The sequence below is a fragment of the Palaemon carinicauda genome, chromosome 3 (genome assembly GCF_036898095.1).
Source record: "Palaemon carinicauda isolate YSFRI2023 chromosome 3, ASM3689809v2, whole genome shotgun sequence".
NCBI classification, from domain to species: Eukaryota; Metazoa; Arthropoda; class Malacostraca; order Decapoda; family Palaemonidae; genus Palaemon; species Palaemon carinicauda.
Genome location: NC_090727.1, coordinates 141904207 through 141919881, shown reverse-complemented (window position 1 = coordinate 141919881; position 15675 = coordinate 141904207). Strand labels below are relative to the sequence as shown.

Sequence of the window (15675 nt, the reverse complement as noted above, 5' to 3'; positions counted from 1 at the left end):
TGTGCCGTTGCATTGCAGCCTGTTTGGTGGAAGTTATTATTCCTGATGTTTATTTATTTTTTTTTTTTATTTTTTTTTTTTTTTGTATTTATTGATAACAGTAATGTTAATACTAAATATTGTGAAGATGACAATGATTGTTATCAGTAGTAATGGTAGTAGCAGTACCAACAATATTACTTGTACACAAATAATTGTACAAAAGTTCAACGTGTATTGAAGTGTAATGCCATTCAAATTTAGGTTCCATTTTCTTTCATCATTATTATCATAACTATTATAATTGTTATTTTTAGTATGGCTTTAGTTTTAAGTTTAGTTTATTGAAAATGATAATAGTAAAAATCATATTAGGTAAATTACAGAGGTAAAGATACGAAAATTGGTTGAAAATGGAAATTTCTCTTACCTCTCCCAAGTTTAGTAACGTTTTACCCATCTTACAATCTTTTGCTTCGAGGGATAATGTTAAGATCATTGTTTTAAAGCTCGAAAATATCTTTAACCTTTGTTAACGTTCATTGTACAGCTCACAATCATTTGCTTCGAACGCCAAAAAGTATAGCTTAGCAATTAATATATCTCGTGGGAAGATCGGGCTGCAAAGCATCCTTTGGCGAAAGGATGTTATCACGCAGCCAACAAAAGCATTTCTTTTCAAAGTGTTTATCAGTGAAGCCAGAAGTAAAAATCCAAACACGGCATCGTGTCTTGGAAATTTGTGGAAGGAATTTCATCCTTTAGATTTTTTCTTCTTCGTAAACCCATCTTGCAGTTCGTGTTGTTGTATTCCCTAATATGGTGATGATTCCCCTTCTATTTTATAGAGCAACCAAGTGCTTTTACGTATAGTTTTATATCGACTTCCCGTTATATAAGCTAATAATTGATTGACAGTATTATTATTATTATTATTATTATTATTATTATTATTATTATTATTATTATTATTATTATTACCAGCTTAGCCCAAAGGCTCCAACAGGGGAAAATAGCCCAGTGAGGAAAGGAAATAAGGAAATAGATATACTAGAGATAATGAACAATTGAAATGACCTATTTTAAGAACAGTAACAGCATAAAAATAGATCTTACATATATATTGGTAATTGTTATTTTAAATGTGTACTTGAGCTGGATTATTGCTTGGAACCAGATACATCATGTCGTGGTTTGAGAAATGAAAGCGATCAGTGAATAGTGTATACAGGTTTTGTTTTGACTGGAGTTGTAATATCTTTCGTTTTGGAATACTGCACATGTATTTCCTATCTTTTCACCGTAATATCTCGAGTCATTAGAGAGGCAAAAGTATTGCCAACTTCGCTAGCAGCTTTAGAAAACTTTCCAGGCTCCCCAAGGTCACAGTTGTGACTTTGAGAGATGATAATGATGTTGATTATTATTATTATTATTATTATTATTATTATTATTATTATTATTATTATTATTATCTAAGCTACAACCCTAGTCAGAAAAGCAGGGATGCTATAAGTCCAAAGGCTCCAACAGGGAAGAGTAACCCAGTGAGGAAATAAATAAACTACTATAGAAGTAATAAACAATTAAAATTGAATATTTTAAGAATAGTAAACAACAGGAAAATGGAGTTTTCTTACATAGATTATAAAAGCTTTTAAACAAAAGGAAGAAAAAATATATAGAATAGTGTGCTCGACTGCACCCTCAAACAAGACCTCTACTCCAAAACATTGGAAGGACCATCTTACATAGGCTATGGCCTGATATTTCCAATAGAACAAGAGAAGTGACTCTTACCTTTTCACCATAGTCGCCCTCGTCAGCCAAAGTGGAAACGTACTGCCAGTCGAGGGCGCGTACCATTTCCACCATGGCCATTGCTTGGAAGTTGTCTGGGGGCACGACACGGCTGAAGTACTCGAACCGCGACTTGTCCGATAGTTCGGTGGATGTGGAGGCGTAGCTGACCTGCGGAATCTGAGAGAGAGAGAGAGGGGGATCAACGTATTGCTTCTGTTTGAGTGGAATTACACAGCACCTGTTTCCTACCTAGAAAAGTTATTGTTGAAGTCTTTGCCCCTATTATTATTATTATTATTACTAACCAAGCTACAAGCCCTAGCTGGAAAAGTATGTTGCTATAAGCCAAGGGCTCCAACAGGAAAAAATAGCCCAGTAAGAAAAGGAAACAAGGAAATAATACACGATATAAGAAATAATGAAAAATTAAAATAAAATATTTTAAAATTCATTAACAATTTTAAAACAGATAATCATATATAGACTATAAAAAGACTTATGGGTGGAGACTTTTGTATGGTTGGGATATCATAGGAAGTCATATAAAGAAATTTTTTGGATGGGATAGCATAGAAAAAGGGATATCATAGAAACACTCATAGAAAGACTTCTTTGGTTATCACGGTTTAGAAAGTGTTAGCAAATGAATCTTGACAGTAAATTTATGGTTGAAGGAATCATATAGTTTGAAAATATAGTAATTTTCTAAATTGACAGAGAACTAGTTATAGAATATTTGAATTTTGCTTAAATTCACCGATGTCTAGAATAGCGGAGAACCAGTATCTGGTCTGTAAAGATTAGTGAAGATAAGTTAAAGTATTCTTAGCTAATAAGGGTATGTAACTTCGCAATACATATGGGAATTGAGTCCACGTCTCTTACGCAAATATATTATGGAAGAACAGTGTTCCATACAAACAACATTCTAAGTTGTGCGATGAGGATCAGATCTTGGAAGATTAACCATCCCAACTTATAACTGTTAACATTAGTTTGGCTTCGGGGGGAATAATACAGAATAGACTCTATTTCTAGATAAGCTGAGAGAGAGAGAGAGAGAGAGAGAGAGAGAGAGAGAGAGAGAGAGAGAGAGAGAGAGAGAGAGAGAGAGAGAGGAGGTAAAGGCGTAAAATAAAAAAGAATATGAAAGATATACGATCAGAAATATATCTAAAAATGAGAGAGAGAGAGAGAGAGAGAGAGAGAGAGGAGAGAGAGAGAGAGAGAGAGAGAGAGAGAGAGAGGCGGTAAAATAAAAAAGAATATGAAGATATACGATCAGAAATATATCTAAAAATGAGAGAGAGAGAGAGAGAGAGAGAGAGAGAGAGAGAGAGGAGAGAGAGAGAGAGAGAGAGAGAGAGAGAGAGAGAGAGGCGTAAAATAAAAAAGAATATGAAGATATACGATCAGAAATATATCTAAAAATGAGAGAGAGAGAGAGAGAGAGAGAGAGAGAGAGAGAGAGAGAGAGAGACGAGAGAGAGAGAGAGAGAGAGAGAGAGGCGTAAAATAAAAAAAGAATATGAAGATATACGATCAGAACTATATCTAAAAATAGAGATGAGAGAGAGAGAGAGGAGAGAGAGAGAAGAGAGAGAGAGAGAGAGAGAGAGAGAGAGAGAGAGAGAGAGAGAGGCGTAAAATAAAAAAGAATATGAAGATATACGATCAGAAATATATCTAAAAATGAGAGAGAGAGAGAGAGAGAGAGAGAGAGAGAGAGAGTGAGAGAGAGAGAGAGAGAGAGAGAGAGAGAGAGAGAGAGAGAGAGAGAGAAAGGCGTCCAATAAAAAAGAATATGAAGATATACGATCAGAAATATATCTAAAAAATGAGAGAGAGAGAGAGAGAGAGAGAGAGAGAGAGAGAGAGAGAGAGAGAGAAGAGAGAGAGAGAGAGAGAGAGAGGCGTTCAATAAAAAAGAATATAAAAATATACGATCAGAAATATATCTAAGAATGTGAATGAAATTTTAAAAGGTAAGGAATTAGTATTAGTTAGTGGCTCTTGAAAGATCAGTGCTATTATGGCCTTTGCAGTGTGTGTTTAATAATCCATTTTTGTAACATTAGAATATGAGATTTGATGTATCGCTACTAAATGTAACCTATTTCTAATCTCTAAAACCTTATAGAAATTATGATTAGGTCGTTGGCTCCTAGTTGACAACTCTGGATAGGGAAAAGAAAAGATGAAGATCGATACTACAAACACACACATATACACACACACACACACACACACACACATATATATATATATTATATATATATATATATATACTATATATATATATATAAAAGAGCAAAGAAGATAACAGCATTTATAAATCCTGCCCCTCTCGTTATCAAATCAAAGAATAGAGTGGAACGTGTATATATATAAATTCGTACAGATTTCGTACAGGTAATCAAGGAAGCTATCAACTAATAAGTAAACAAATGCGTACAACAAAGCAGACAGGAACACAAGGGGGAAGATACTTTTCCTCAATTTCCCGATCCAAAGGAATTTTGAAGACTCACAGACATAAAACAAAAGTTTACTGACTCATCCTCCCCTATATAATAAAGAAAAAGTGGCTGGGTATATATAAAATTGTATTTCTCTCTTGTCACGCTGAGCGGCAACGGGGAGAGGGAGTAGGCATACCGAGAGTTACACTGGGTAGTGACAATTTCCTAAAAATTGCCCAACCATCTCATTGTAGTTAGGAACTGGGGAGGGGGTGGGATGGGTTGAATGTGTGTGCGTGTGCACGCATATCTATCTAAATGTTTATTCTTCATTTTTTATGATCGCGTATACTAGTTGGAATTTATTACACCAATTAAGAATCGTTTCCTTAAACTTTGAGCAGACTTGGAACAAACAGACAGTTAAATTAGGTCAGGCAAGTAAGCAAGCATTCAGACATAGTGGTCGTCCAGTGTAGGGCTTAAGTCTGCAGTCATGGGGGACTCGTGCTCTGTCGGTGATTGTGAAACTGTGTCGCTAAAGTAATTTGATGGAAATGTAATCTCTGTGGAATTAATGACCTTCCATGCAAATTTGATGGCCGTTGCGTGGCTGGCGGGGCAGCACCAGGAGCTTTTGATACGAAGGAATCTATATGTCTCGTCGGGAAGGCAAAAGCTTTTATTGTGGTGACCAGAGAAACGTTTAAAGGTTTAAAGGCCACTCGTGAATGGTAGGGGCCAGGGACTGGGACATTGCCCTATCGAGCAGGACAATGCCCTAAAGACTGACTATATACACATATGAACAGCGCCTAAGCACCCTCTCCACTCAAGCTAGAACTAAGAACGGTCAGGCAATGGCTGCTGATGACTCAGCAGATAGACCTATAGGCTCCCCCAAACCCCCATCCTTACCTCACAAGGATAGTGAGGTTGCAGCCACCAAAGAAACTAACGAGTTTAAGTGGGACTCGAACCCCAGCATATTGTTCACCAGTCAGGTACGTTACCACATTTGGCAGTTGCTCTATATGCTTTTTGCGAAGGGCTCAGATTATTTTAATTCCAGGATCTTTGTTTGTTTATTTATTTGACATTCATCATCATCATATCCTCCTACGCCTACTGACGCAAAGGGCCTCGGTTAGATTTCAACAGTCGTCTTTAGCTTGGGCGTTTTACAATGCATTGAATAATTTCTTAATATTTAAATTACTTTGATCTTATTGTCCAGAAAATCGAGATGAATGTCAATTTACTTTGTGTTTCATGTTAACAGCATGCTTGATTCCCTTGGCGGTTAGAACGAACCTTTTCCTACCTATTTAAACATGAGTAAAATTCATAGAAATTTCCTATATAAGAAGCTTAAACGTTATCAGAGCAATAGATACTACTTAAAACATTAAGCTTCTCTATATATAAAAGAGAGAATTTCTCTATTGGTTATTTTATGAGTTATGTGACTAAACTATATGTATAGTGCTTGTCGACGAGGATGCACATTTTTATCTAACGCAAACAAATTTGTTTAAACAATCGAAAAACATTTCGTAAAAATAAAAGTTGCAGAAAAAAATATAATTCAATGAACTATTATTAAGAATTATATTAAAATACCAACCTAAAAACTATACCAACGATGTAGTAAATGAAGTCTTAGATCTCTATACAGTGGTATTTGCGTTAACTTATTCAGCCTTGTTGAAATATTCAACTTTATAGAAAACACGTATATGATACCTGAAGAAAATAACTAATATGTTGAGAAACTAAAATTTAAAGTATTATTCAAAAATATTTTTTTTAACCATTGGAGCCTTTGAAAAGAAAAGATTTGATCAACCGCATCCATTTATATGATCTAACGGCCATTCACGAAGTTTTGATAAAAACTATCAGATAAAATGATAAAATTGAGACTATATCGTGATAACTTTTATCAGTTGAAACTATCAGGATGAAAGGAAAACTGCATGTTAGGCCCCGGATAAAGCGAGATAGATTTTAGAGTCGGATCAACATCTTTTTTTGATATCTACTTTTTGACAGATTGGAATGTAAATGTCCGATATTGTGTGCTGTTGGAGTCCATTGAGTAATGTATTGCTGTACAACTTCTATATTAATACGAACAAATAGTAGATTTGCATTTCATTACATTGCATTTATGAATTTTGTGTCTTCGAGAAAAACATTGCTTTGAAACAGCAATTTCGAATTATGAATATAGAAAAAAAAAAACATGACAAATAGATGATAAACTGGCGCAAATCATTTTTGTGAATCGTGTGTAATTTGACATTAATGTTGTCACACAATAATCTTAGGAAAACTGATTTTTTTTTTATTGGAGAGCATTATTCTTAGATAAAAGCATTAATCTCCTAAAACACGAAGGGGACATTGAAAAAATAGTAATGACCTTCCCAGTATATAATACATTATCGAATAACATTTAATATTATATTGTCTCATTATCAAAACAAAGAAGAAAGGGAAATAATTAACTTGAACATTGTAGGGGGAAATATATTTGAGAATCAAAGTGAACATATGCAATAAAGTAAAGATAAAAATGTTTTGCATGTCGAAATTCCATGTAATTTGACGTTGTTCTTTCGTATGGTCTTTACAGAAAAAATGGGAACAATTAAGATTAGAATACTCTATCAGTGATACTAATTTATTATTATTATTATTATTATTATTATTATTATTATTATTATTATTACTTGCTAAGTTACAACCCGAGTTGGAAAAGCATATTTCTATAATCCCGAGGACTCCAACAGGGAAAATAGCCCAGTGAGGAAAGGAAATAAGGAAACTACAAGAAAAGTAAGTAACAAATAATATAAAATATTTTAAGAACAGTGATAAAATTTTAATAAATATTTCATATATAAACTATAAAAATTTAAAACAAGAGGAAGAGAAATAAGAAAGAATAAATAGTGTGCCAAGTGTACCCTCAAGCAAAAGAACTCTACCACAAGACAGTGAAAGACCATGGTACTGAATGAAATATAAACTAATAAAGAAAGAATGACATTTTAGCATTAGGATCTGAATATGACGAAAGAACGAGAATTGCGAAATTTAAGGCCATTGCCTTTCTTCCCTTACCTCACCTACCCACAAACCCTTTGACAACGTAGGCCTCAAAACATCCAAGTATTATGCTAGTCATGGTTCGATTAATCCATCATGGTGCTTTGAAAGGTCCTTTGAACATGTCCCCCAAGTTTAAAAGTACTCACTTCCATATGAGGATAATGGGATACACTGATGGAAAGTTTGTCGAATCTAGCATTTGTACTTGGAATCAAAATTAACTGATCTCCACAATTATAGTAACACTTGGCTGTTTTATGTTACTTTTATCAATAACACTCGTGATTTTCATTGTTTCAGATAAGCCACTAATTCCCTTTAATATCGAATATAATCTGCCTCAGGATTACAGACCTAAAGGGAAATTCCTTTTATGATGATTACTTATAGCCCGAGCAAAGATTCGAACCTTAGCGCGAGTATAAATTAAAGTAAACAATAAGACTATACCATTCTGCCATAAAGAGATATAAGAATTGACTCCGATTCTGTAGTATTTAATCCTGTTGAATGAACGATTTGTGTTTAGAATTCGACAATATTGAATGCAACAAAATTGTATCAACTCCTATCTCTTTTTATGGAAGAATTAACATTGCCTTAGTTTTACTCATATTCATTTTCAGTCCTACATCTCTTGTCTTTCTCTCTCTCTTTATATATATATATATATATATATATATATATATATATATTATTTTATATATGTATGTATAATATATATATATATATATATATATATATATATATGTATATATACATATATATATATATATATATATATATATATATATATATATGTGTGTGATTTTATATAACCGAAAGTAAAAGTCTACAAAAGATTGTCCTGAGACATATGCAATCACGAGTACAATTAAACATAACTTTCAAGGTCCTTCTATAGAAAATAATAAAGAAAAAGTAAAAAGAAAGACGCACACAGGCTTAATTTTTATCGGGGAAATTTCAATAGCCGTTAGAATCCGAAAAGCTGAAAAATGTTATCACTTTGCTATCAGTGGAACCAAAATAGCTGATGCACGAGCCGAGATAAAGCGTTTTAAAAAATCAGGGGACTCCGCGTTATTAGTATTTGTTGGAAAATATAAGCTTACGTGCTCTTTTGGTTCAATTTTGCTCACTGGTTCGCATATAATTATCAGAACAGGAAAATAATATTGTGAAGTGAAAGGACAGAGTATTAATTATTGTTTGAATAATGAGAAAGGCAATCTCAATGGCTCTGAAAATTAGCATTGCGTAATGTGATTAGTAGTTAGCATGAATGTTCTCCTCACAAAAATGAGAGCTAGCTAGCAATCACGTTCTAGGAAAGTGATCTAATAGGCAAGTTTTGCTCTAGGCGCATAACGTATACCATAGGATTTGAAAGGGAATCTTTTTAGTTCATTATTATGCAGACATTAATGATGTTTCTTTATTCTGTAACGAATATTTGATTAATTCCATCATGATAATTTGAACCAAGAAAAAACAGGTTTCACACTCGCGAGTGTGACGTCAGCAGTTCCTCTTCGACCACTTACTGGCTGACTCTGTACTGTACAATAAGCACCGCATTGTAATTATTCCAGATATATGTTATATATGCCGTTTACATTTTAACTAGATTAATTGAATGATAGTAATATATAAATGTTTGTTCAACTTCCAGTGTTGAATAAGATAATAAAAGGAAATGCACATCCCGCATTAGATTTATTGTCTATCATGTCGTCAAAAATTTAGCGGTAAAGGAAAACAAACCATTTGGTCCTTATCAGTTAACTGTCAACGAACAAAATTAGTCATCGCTTCACACACACACGCGCGCGCGCACGCACGCACGCATGCATGCACGCACGCACGCACATCTCTCTGTTGCAACAATCATATTAACTCATTTCATAATGTTTCCTTTTTAGCATCAAATCTTCATTACCATAACTTTTTTTTATATAAAGATTAGGCATCAGTATACAGTAATTAGACCTCTATGCCTATTTATACTATTATTAATAATCCTCTTATAAGAACGAATAATATCTAATTGTAGACCTTCTAGAAGAATGGTCGTTTTTTTTTTTTCATTAAAATGCTCTTAATAAGCTCTTAAACTAATATATTATAGGCTAGTAATAAAACTAACCTTAATATAAGCTTACCATAGTCCTGCTACGTGCATTAAGGCTTCTATACAGGCATGTTATCATAGCAACTCTAGCTTAACATCAAATTTTCCTGCTTGTAAAAATACTCTCTGTAATTTCTATTCTTTTTAATGACATAAAAATAAAATTGACAGTCTGGAAGATTTATTATTATAGTGCAGTCAAAACTGTGTTGCTAACTTTCATTATATAAACTATGATTTTATTAGCTCAAGTCATTATGCCATAAGCCGAAAACAGCTTAAAACCCGATATGAAACGATCATTAAAAAACTAGTTTCATTCTGTTATATATTTTAGAAAACCACTAGAGAAAAGCACGCGGTTCGAGGGTTTCTACCACATTCATACTTTGAATGCTGAATCTTGGATCCTTTTCACATGATAAGCTTCTTCATACATTTATGTTGGGGTCCATTTATCGGCTACCGAACTTCTCCACTTGAGCCATGTCATTTCTTACCAAGATCAAGAAAGATATTGCCAGATCTTGTTCATCACTGAGTAATCAAGTTCAACTTTGCAGTGGGGACAACCGAACCCGCTGCTTTTATGTAGTCCAACACATATTATTATTATTAACCAAGCTACAACGCTATTTGGAAAAGCATGATGCTATAAGCCGAAATGCCCCAACGGAAAAATAGCCCTTTGAGGAAAGAAATAAGGCAACATAGAATAGAGAGCCTGATAATATCATATACGCCAAAAATTACTCATTTTGTTTTTATATGCAGAAAATAAGATTTCTTTTCAAGATATATCTCTGAAAGGAGAGATAATCTGATAATAGATGGTATTTCTGTACTTATCTGAACATAATGGAATATTTCATGATTTTATCAAAATACTTGAAAATCACAATATTTTTAATTTTTTCCAATTTTATTCTTCAATTGATTTAATTGATTCATCATTTCAAGTTGATTTTGTTTCCAAAATAAACGAAGTAAGGACTATATAAGAACTTTTAATCTAAACGATGTATTTCATAAATCCATGCAACATAATATATATATATATATATATATATATATATATATATATATATATATATATATATATATATATATATATATATATATATATATATATATATATATATATATATATAATAGCGTGATCGTGCGTCAAAGCTCTCCTAATATCATTGTTGACGTAAGAGATGCCAAATAATTGTTTTATTTACAGTTGTAATAACCGTTGGAGAAGCACTAGAGGAAAAGGAATGAGTTTTTCTGGTTTCCTAAAGAGGACAATGCAAGGATATTTATACATTCTTCTTGTCAGCATGTGTTCCTACTACCACTAAAATTGCTATTACTTGTTCATCATACATCACACCTTAAAGAGAGAGGATTTTTAAAAAAAAAGTAGTTATTACAGTTATATTTGAGAGAGAGAGAGAGATGTAATATTTGAGAGAGAGAGAGAGAGAGAGAGAGAGAGAGAGAGAGAGAGAGAGAGAGAGAGATGTCAATACTTCTCTGAATGAAATAGTTGCATTCTTAGATTTCATAGATTTACTGCACTATTTGGAGTACCTGTAGGTGGATATCTCGAAATGCCATATCTATACGTATATTTGCTCGGCCAGGCTTTAGGAGAGTTGGAATACCCAGGCCTACGTGGCTGAGAACTATGAAGCGTAAAATAGATGATGAAGGGAAAGTTTCGTTTTAAAAGCTCAAGATAAAGACGATTGGCAAAATCTAATCGAGATCCTTTGCGTTTATAGGCTTAGGAGGAGATTATATATATATATATATATATATATATATATATATATATATATATATATATATATATATATATATATATATATATACATGTGTGTGTATTCATGAAGCAAATGCAATAGTCGTATGTTACTTTAAAAATGTTTGTATATAAAAAAAAAAAACTAGATTTTTGCCAATTTCTGCCAGTCAAAAAAATTAATTCAAAACAGCAGCGCACACACACTATATGGAAATGCTATCATATTCCTTATTTCAGTAAATTGTATATTGCTGGTATAATATTTTCAAGCATATGATCTTTTTTTATACATAGAATTCTTGTTGTCCCTATTTCTTATGGTATTTTTATATCATCAATGATTTTTAAAAAAAAAATGGAGTAATCAGAAAGTAAGCGACTTTATGAAATCCATAAAATTTTGGAACTTTTTATGGGAAATTAAAGTGCATGAAATAATCATTAGAATTTTCCCTGTAATCATCTTCATAACATCAGATAATATGTTACAAAATAAGATTTATTTTACGTGAGGCCCTCTTCGAAAATAAATGAATTACACTCTTAATAACCGGTTCTACGTCATCCATCATTTCACTATGAATGCTCAATTTAGCGAGACCATTCAATCTCCCTGATCCCTTTATAGCCTGCCTGTATGATTTTATGTTGTTAAAGGTCGAAAAACTTCGCTACGCAGTAGCAGAGGATTTAGGCAGTGTCCCATATAAATGTATCATGTAAGAGTAGTTTTGTTATGGGGGTAATTTTTTAATCATTGCATATATGCTTCTAATAATATCTTGGGAATAAACTCTTTTCGGTTAGCCTTCCAGTCAGATTTCCATGTTGATTGTGGTTCGATAAGTTTTATAGAGATATCTCGGGGAGCAACAACAAAAATAACACCAATAACAACAACAACAAGAGTATTCCTTCCATATATTGTATTTAAAGGTGTAATCTTTTATATAATCCTCATACATTTCTAAAGCTTGGATAACTTCATCATAAGAACTACGGTTAAAATTGTTATGGACTAAGTCACATAATGAGCGTGAAATGAATTGGTAGTTAGTAAAGCGGTCGGTCGTTGAGCTGATTAAGTTCGACATCAACAAATGGAATCAAAATTGCTTTGCGATCATAATCATATTGGTTTGGAGGCTGGAGGATTTGTCCGGTGTTTGGCCAACCGTGGTACATTTTCAGAAACATTAATGTCTGCGCCCTGTTTCATTGCTTTGCTATACTGTAAGTATCAATGAATCTATTTTTTCCGGGTCATATTTTCTGAATATTTTTTCAATCAACTTGAGTGAAGCACTCTAGTATGTCTGTATTTACTGCTTGTAGTGGCTGAGATGATGGTCGTGTTTTGTTTAATATAGTATGGAGGTCGTTCAAGACAATAATAAATTCAAAGTCAATCTTTTTCAGTATATTACGAGCATTACCTGGATTTTTCCAGTCACTGACTATTCCCAAAGTTTCAATAACATAATGAAATAACCCTTCGAATACCATTATTCTCTCTCTCTCTCTCTGTCTCTCTCTCTCTCTCTCTCTCTCTCTCTCTCTCTCTCTCTCTCTCTCTCTCTCTCTACCAATCGAGTATCATTCTAAAAGTAGAGATGAGTCCCTTTTTAATTTCATGATGTTTTCCAGAACTTTCAGTCTTTTAGGTAGTGGATGGAAAAACACAACAATGTCATTAACATCATTCGAGCAGTTTCTAATTGCTGGAACCTCACTATACTCAGAAATTACTAAATTCATTACATGAACTGCACACTGGACATAGAGGTCAGTAGGATATTTCTCTCTTATAACAGCTTGACACCCTTTCACTGCACCACTCATTGCACATAACCTTGACCAATGAAATATTGAAGATTTATATTATATCCTGAGAGTTCTTTTAATAATATACCAGCTGTACCTTTCCCTATTAAATCACCAATTTCAATAAAACACAAGAAATCCTCACATATTTTCTCTTCATCAATATACCTGCCATTTACAGACAATTTTTCCTTTCTTTGATTATCAGTATTTCATCAGCAATCCGAATTAAATACACTGGTTTATTCTTTTAGATAAAATTTTGGACAAATATTGATGTATGCAATAGATTATTTATATTTGGGTAACTTTACTTGTGTAGGTATTTTTTTTTTTTTTTTTTTGGGGGGGGGGGGGGTATTTTTCAGATGTTTTCCTAAAGCCCTGTTAACATTCCTAACAGGAAATAGTAAAAAAATCCCTAAAACTGGAGGTGCACTCAGTAGAGCGCAGACCTCTTCCATGGCTGCTTATGTCTCAACCTTGATTTTTACCTTACCATGAATTAATTCTCGTGGATTTTCATACTCAAGTATGAACCAAGTTTGGAGTCTGTGACAATGATGTCCAAACTTATGGCTGATTACGTGAATTGGACATTTTACTTGACCGTGACCTTGACCTTTGACCTTGACCTTCCAAAATTCATTTTCAGCTTTTTACAAAACAGTTAATCCCTTCAAGTTTCATTACTCTACGATTTGAATTGTGGCCAGGAAGGTGTTCACAAACAAACACACACACACACACACAAACACACAAATGGGGGTAAAACATAACCTCCTTCCAACTTCGTAGTCGGAGGTAATTACCATCATTAACACCTACCCCTTTCCAACAGAGAAAACATCTCCATCATCTCTGTGTCTTCTTAAAGGTAGACTTAGCCTTGCAAGATAAAAAATAGCATACACAATTTCCTTTACCCCTTGCAATTTGCTATCAATTCCTGTTTATGGTACTCAGCAAGATTTGCACGTATATTACTATTAGGGTCAGGGTCAGATTTTCTTTTCAAAAATTCTTCAGACTTCAACACATTGGTCTGATGATACTGTGTCTTATTATGTTATGAATATTAATCTGTACCACTTAATCTGTTCAGTATGACGTGTTAAGGGCTATGTTACCAGTGATTTTAAAAGTTGTTTTCCCTTACCACCTTCCGTCTGACTAAACACAGTACCCACCTGACAATATAGTTCTGATTTCATATGGGAATAAAGCCACGGATGATTATCAAAGCGATTTTGACCTAGATAACGTTTTTCATCACTTCGCATTGTGCACTTAGAGTAATGAATAATCAGGGACAGGCCTCCAAGTATTTTTTAGTATATCTTCCATCTCTTTATCTAGTTTTGTTTTTCTTACCCAGCTAGGCCCAAATCTTCCTGATCCGGCAATTGAATCGGTGGAACCTCAAAAGTTCAAACTTACAGCGAATGTTTTTATGTTGAACAGGCTGATACGAGTCTCTTTATATTTTGTATATAACATCTATTTAAACATTGTAACTGATCAAAAAATAATCTTACATTTATTATTCATTACTTATCATGTAGTTTATTTATTTCTTTTACTTACTGGGTAATTTTTCCATATTAGAGCCCTTGTTCTTATTGCGTCCGAATTTTCCAACTAGGGTTAGGTTACCTATAGGCTATAAGGCAATCTAGGCGTTGTCCCCTACGTTGCTAAATATCCTTCTCTGGAGTGTTTAAAGACCTACCGTTCCAGTTTACGCTCTTTAATCCTTGCTCCGGAAAATCTCATGGGAGCAATATAGTAAATCTCTTTTCGGGCCATTCTGGGGATTATCTTGTGCTACTAGACTTCCGAATTTTTAATTTAGGAATACTAGTTTTTGCACTAATTTACCTGCATATTGTATATTTGTAAATGCTAAGCTCGGATTTGCTGATATGCTCTCTCTCTCTCTCTCTCTCTCTCTCTCTCTCTCTCTCTCTCTCTCTCTCTCTCTCTCTCTCTCTCTCTCTCTCTCTCTCTTATATATATACACATATATATATGTATATATATACATACAGAGAGAGAGAGAGAGAGAGAGAGAGAGAGAGAGAGAGAGAGAGAGAGAGAGAGAGAGAGAGAGAGAGAGAGAGAGAGGTATTGATATATGAAAAGGATTGTATAATAATGTACATAGATGAAGCGAGAACTTGCCTTGAATATACGTAAGTTACAGGAGTGAATTTATCGGTAGCTATTTAACGTACTGTATCTTCTATGCTTAGTAGCCACTCGTTTCTTTCCATTAAAAGTATTCATAAAATTTCTTATACTCAATAACTTCTTTTTCATACGGTCTATTAAATTTCTTATTCCTGAGATAGATATTGATCTTTGGCACAGTCGTTCAATTAGTTCATTATGCATGTTGCATAAGATTTTTCATAACTCTGACGATCCTTTACATTCAGATATCCGTGGACAATTCTATCCTGTTCGTAATACTAGGCAGGCAGTTAATTCTAATAGCCAGGCCTTCTCCATCATGAGGCTCAATACTACACAGTATTCTAGAAGTTTTATTC

General features: G+C 33.6%; 1 protein-coding gene across 1 annotated transcript in view; it reads right to left on the bottom strand.

Moving 5' to 3' along the window:
* The window catches only part of LOC137634452 (metabotropic glutamate receptor 8-like), a 198174-nt gene that overhangs the window by 161753 nt on the left and 20746 nt on the right, over positions 1-15675 (bottom strand). Inside the window, exon 3 of the mRNA XM_068366856.1 lies at positions 1780-1959. Coding sequence (XP_068222957.1) covers positions 1780-1959 — 180 coding nt within the window. The remainder of the gene's footprint in view (positions 1-1779; positions 1960-15675) is intronic.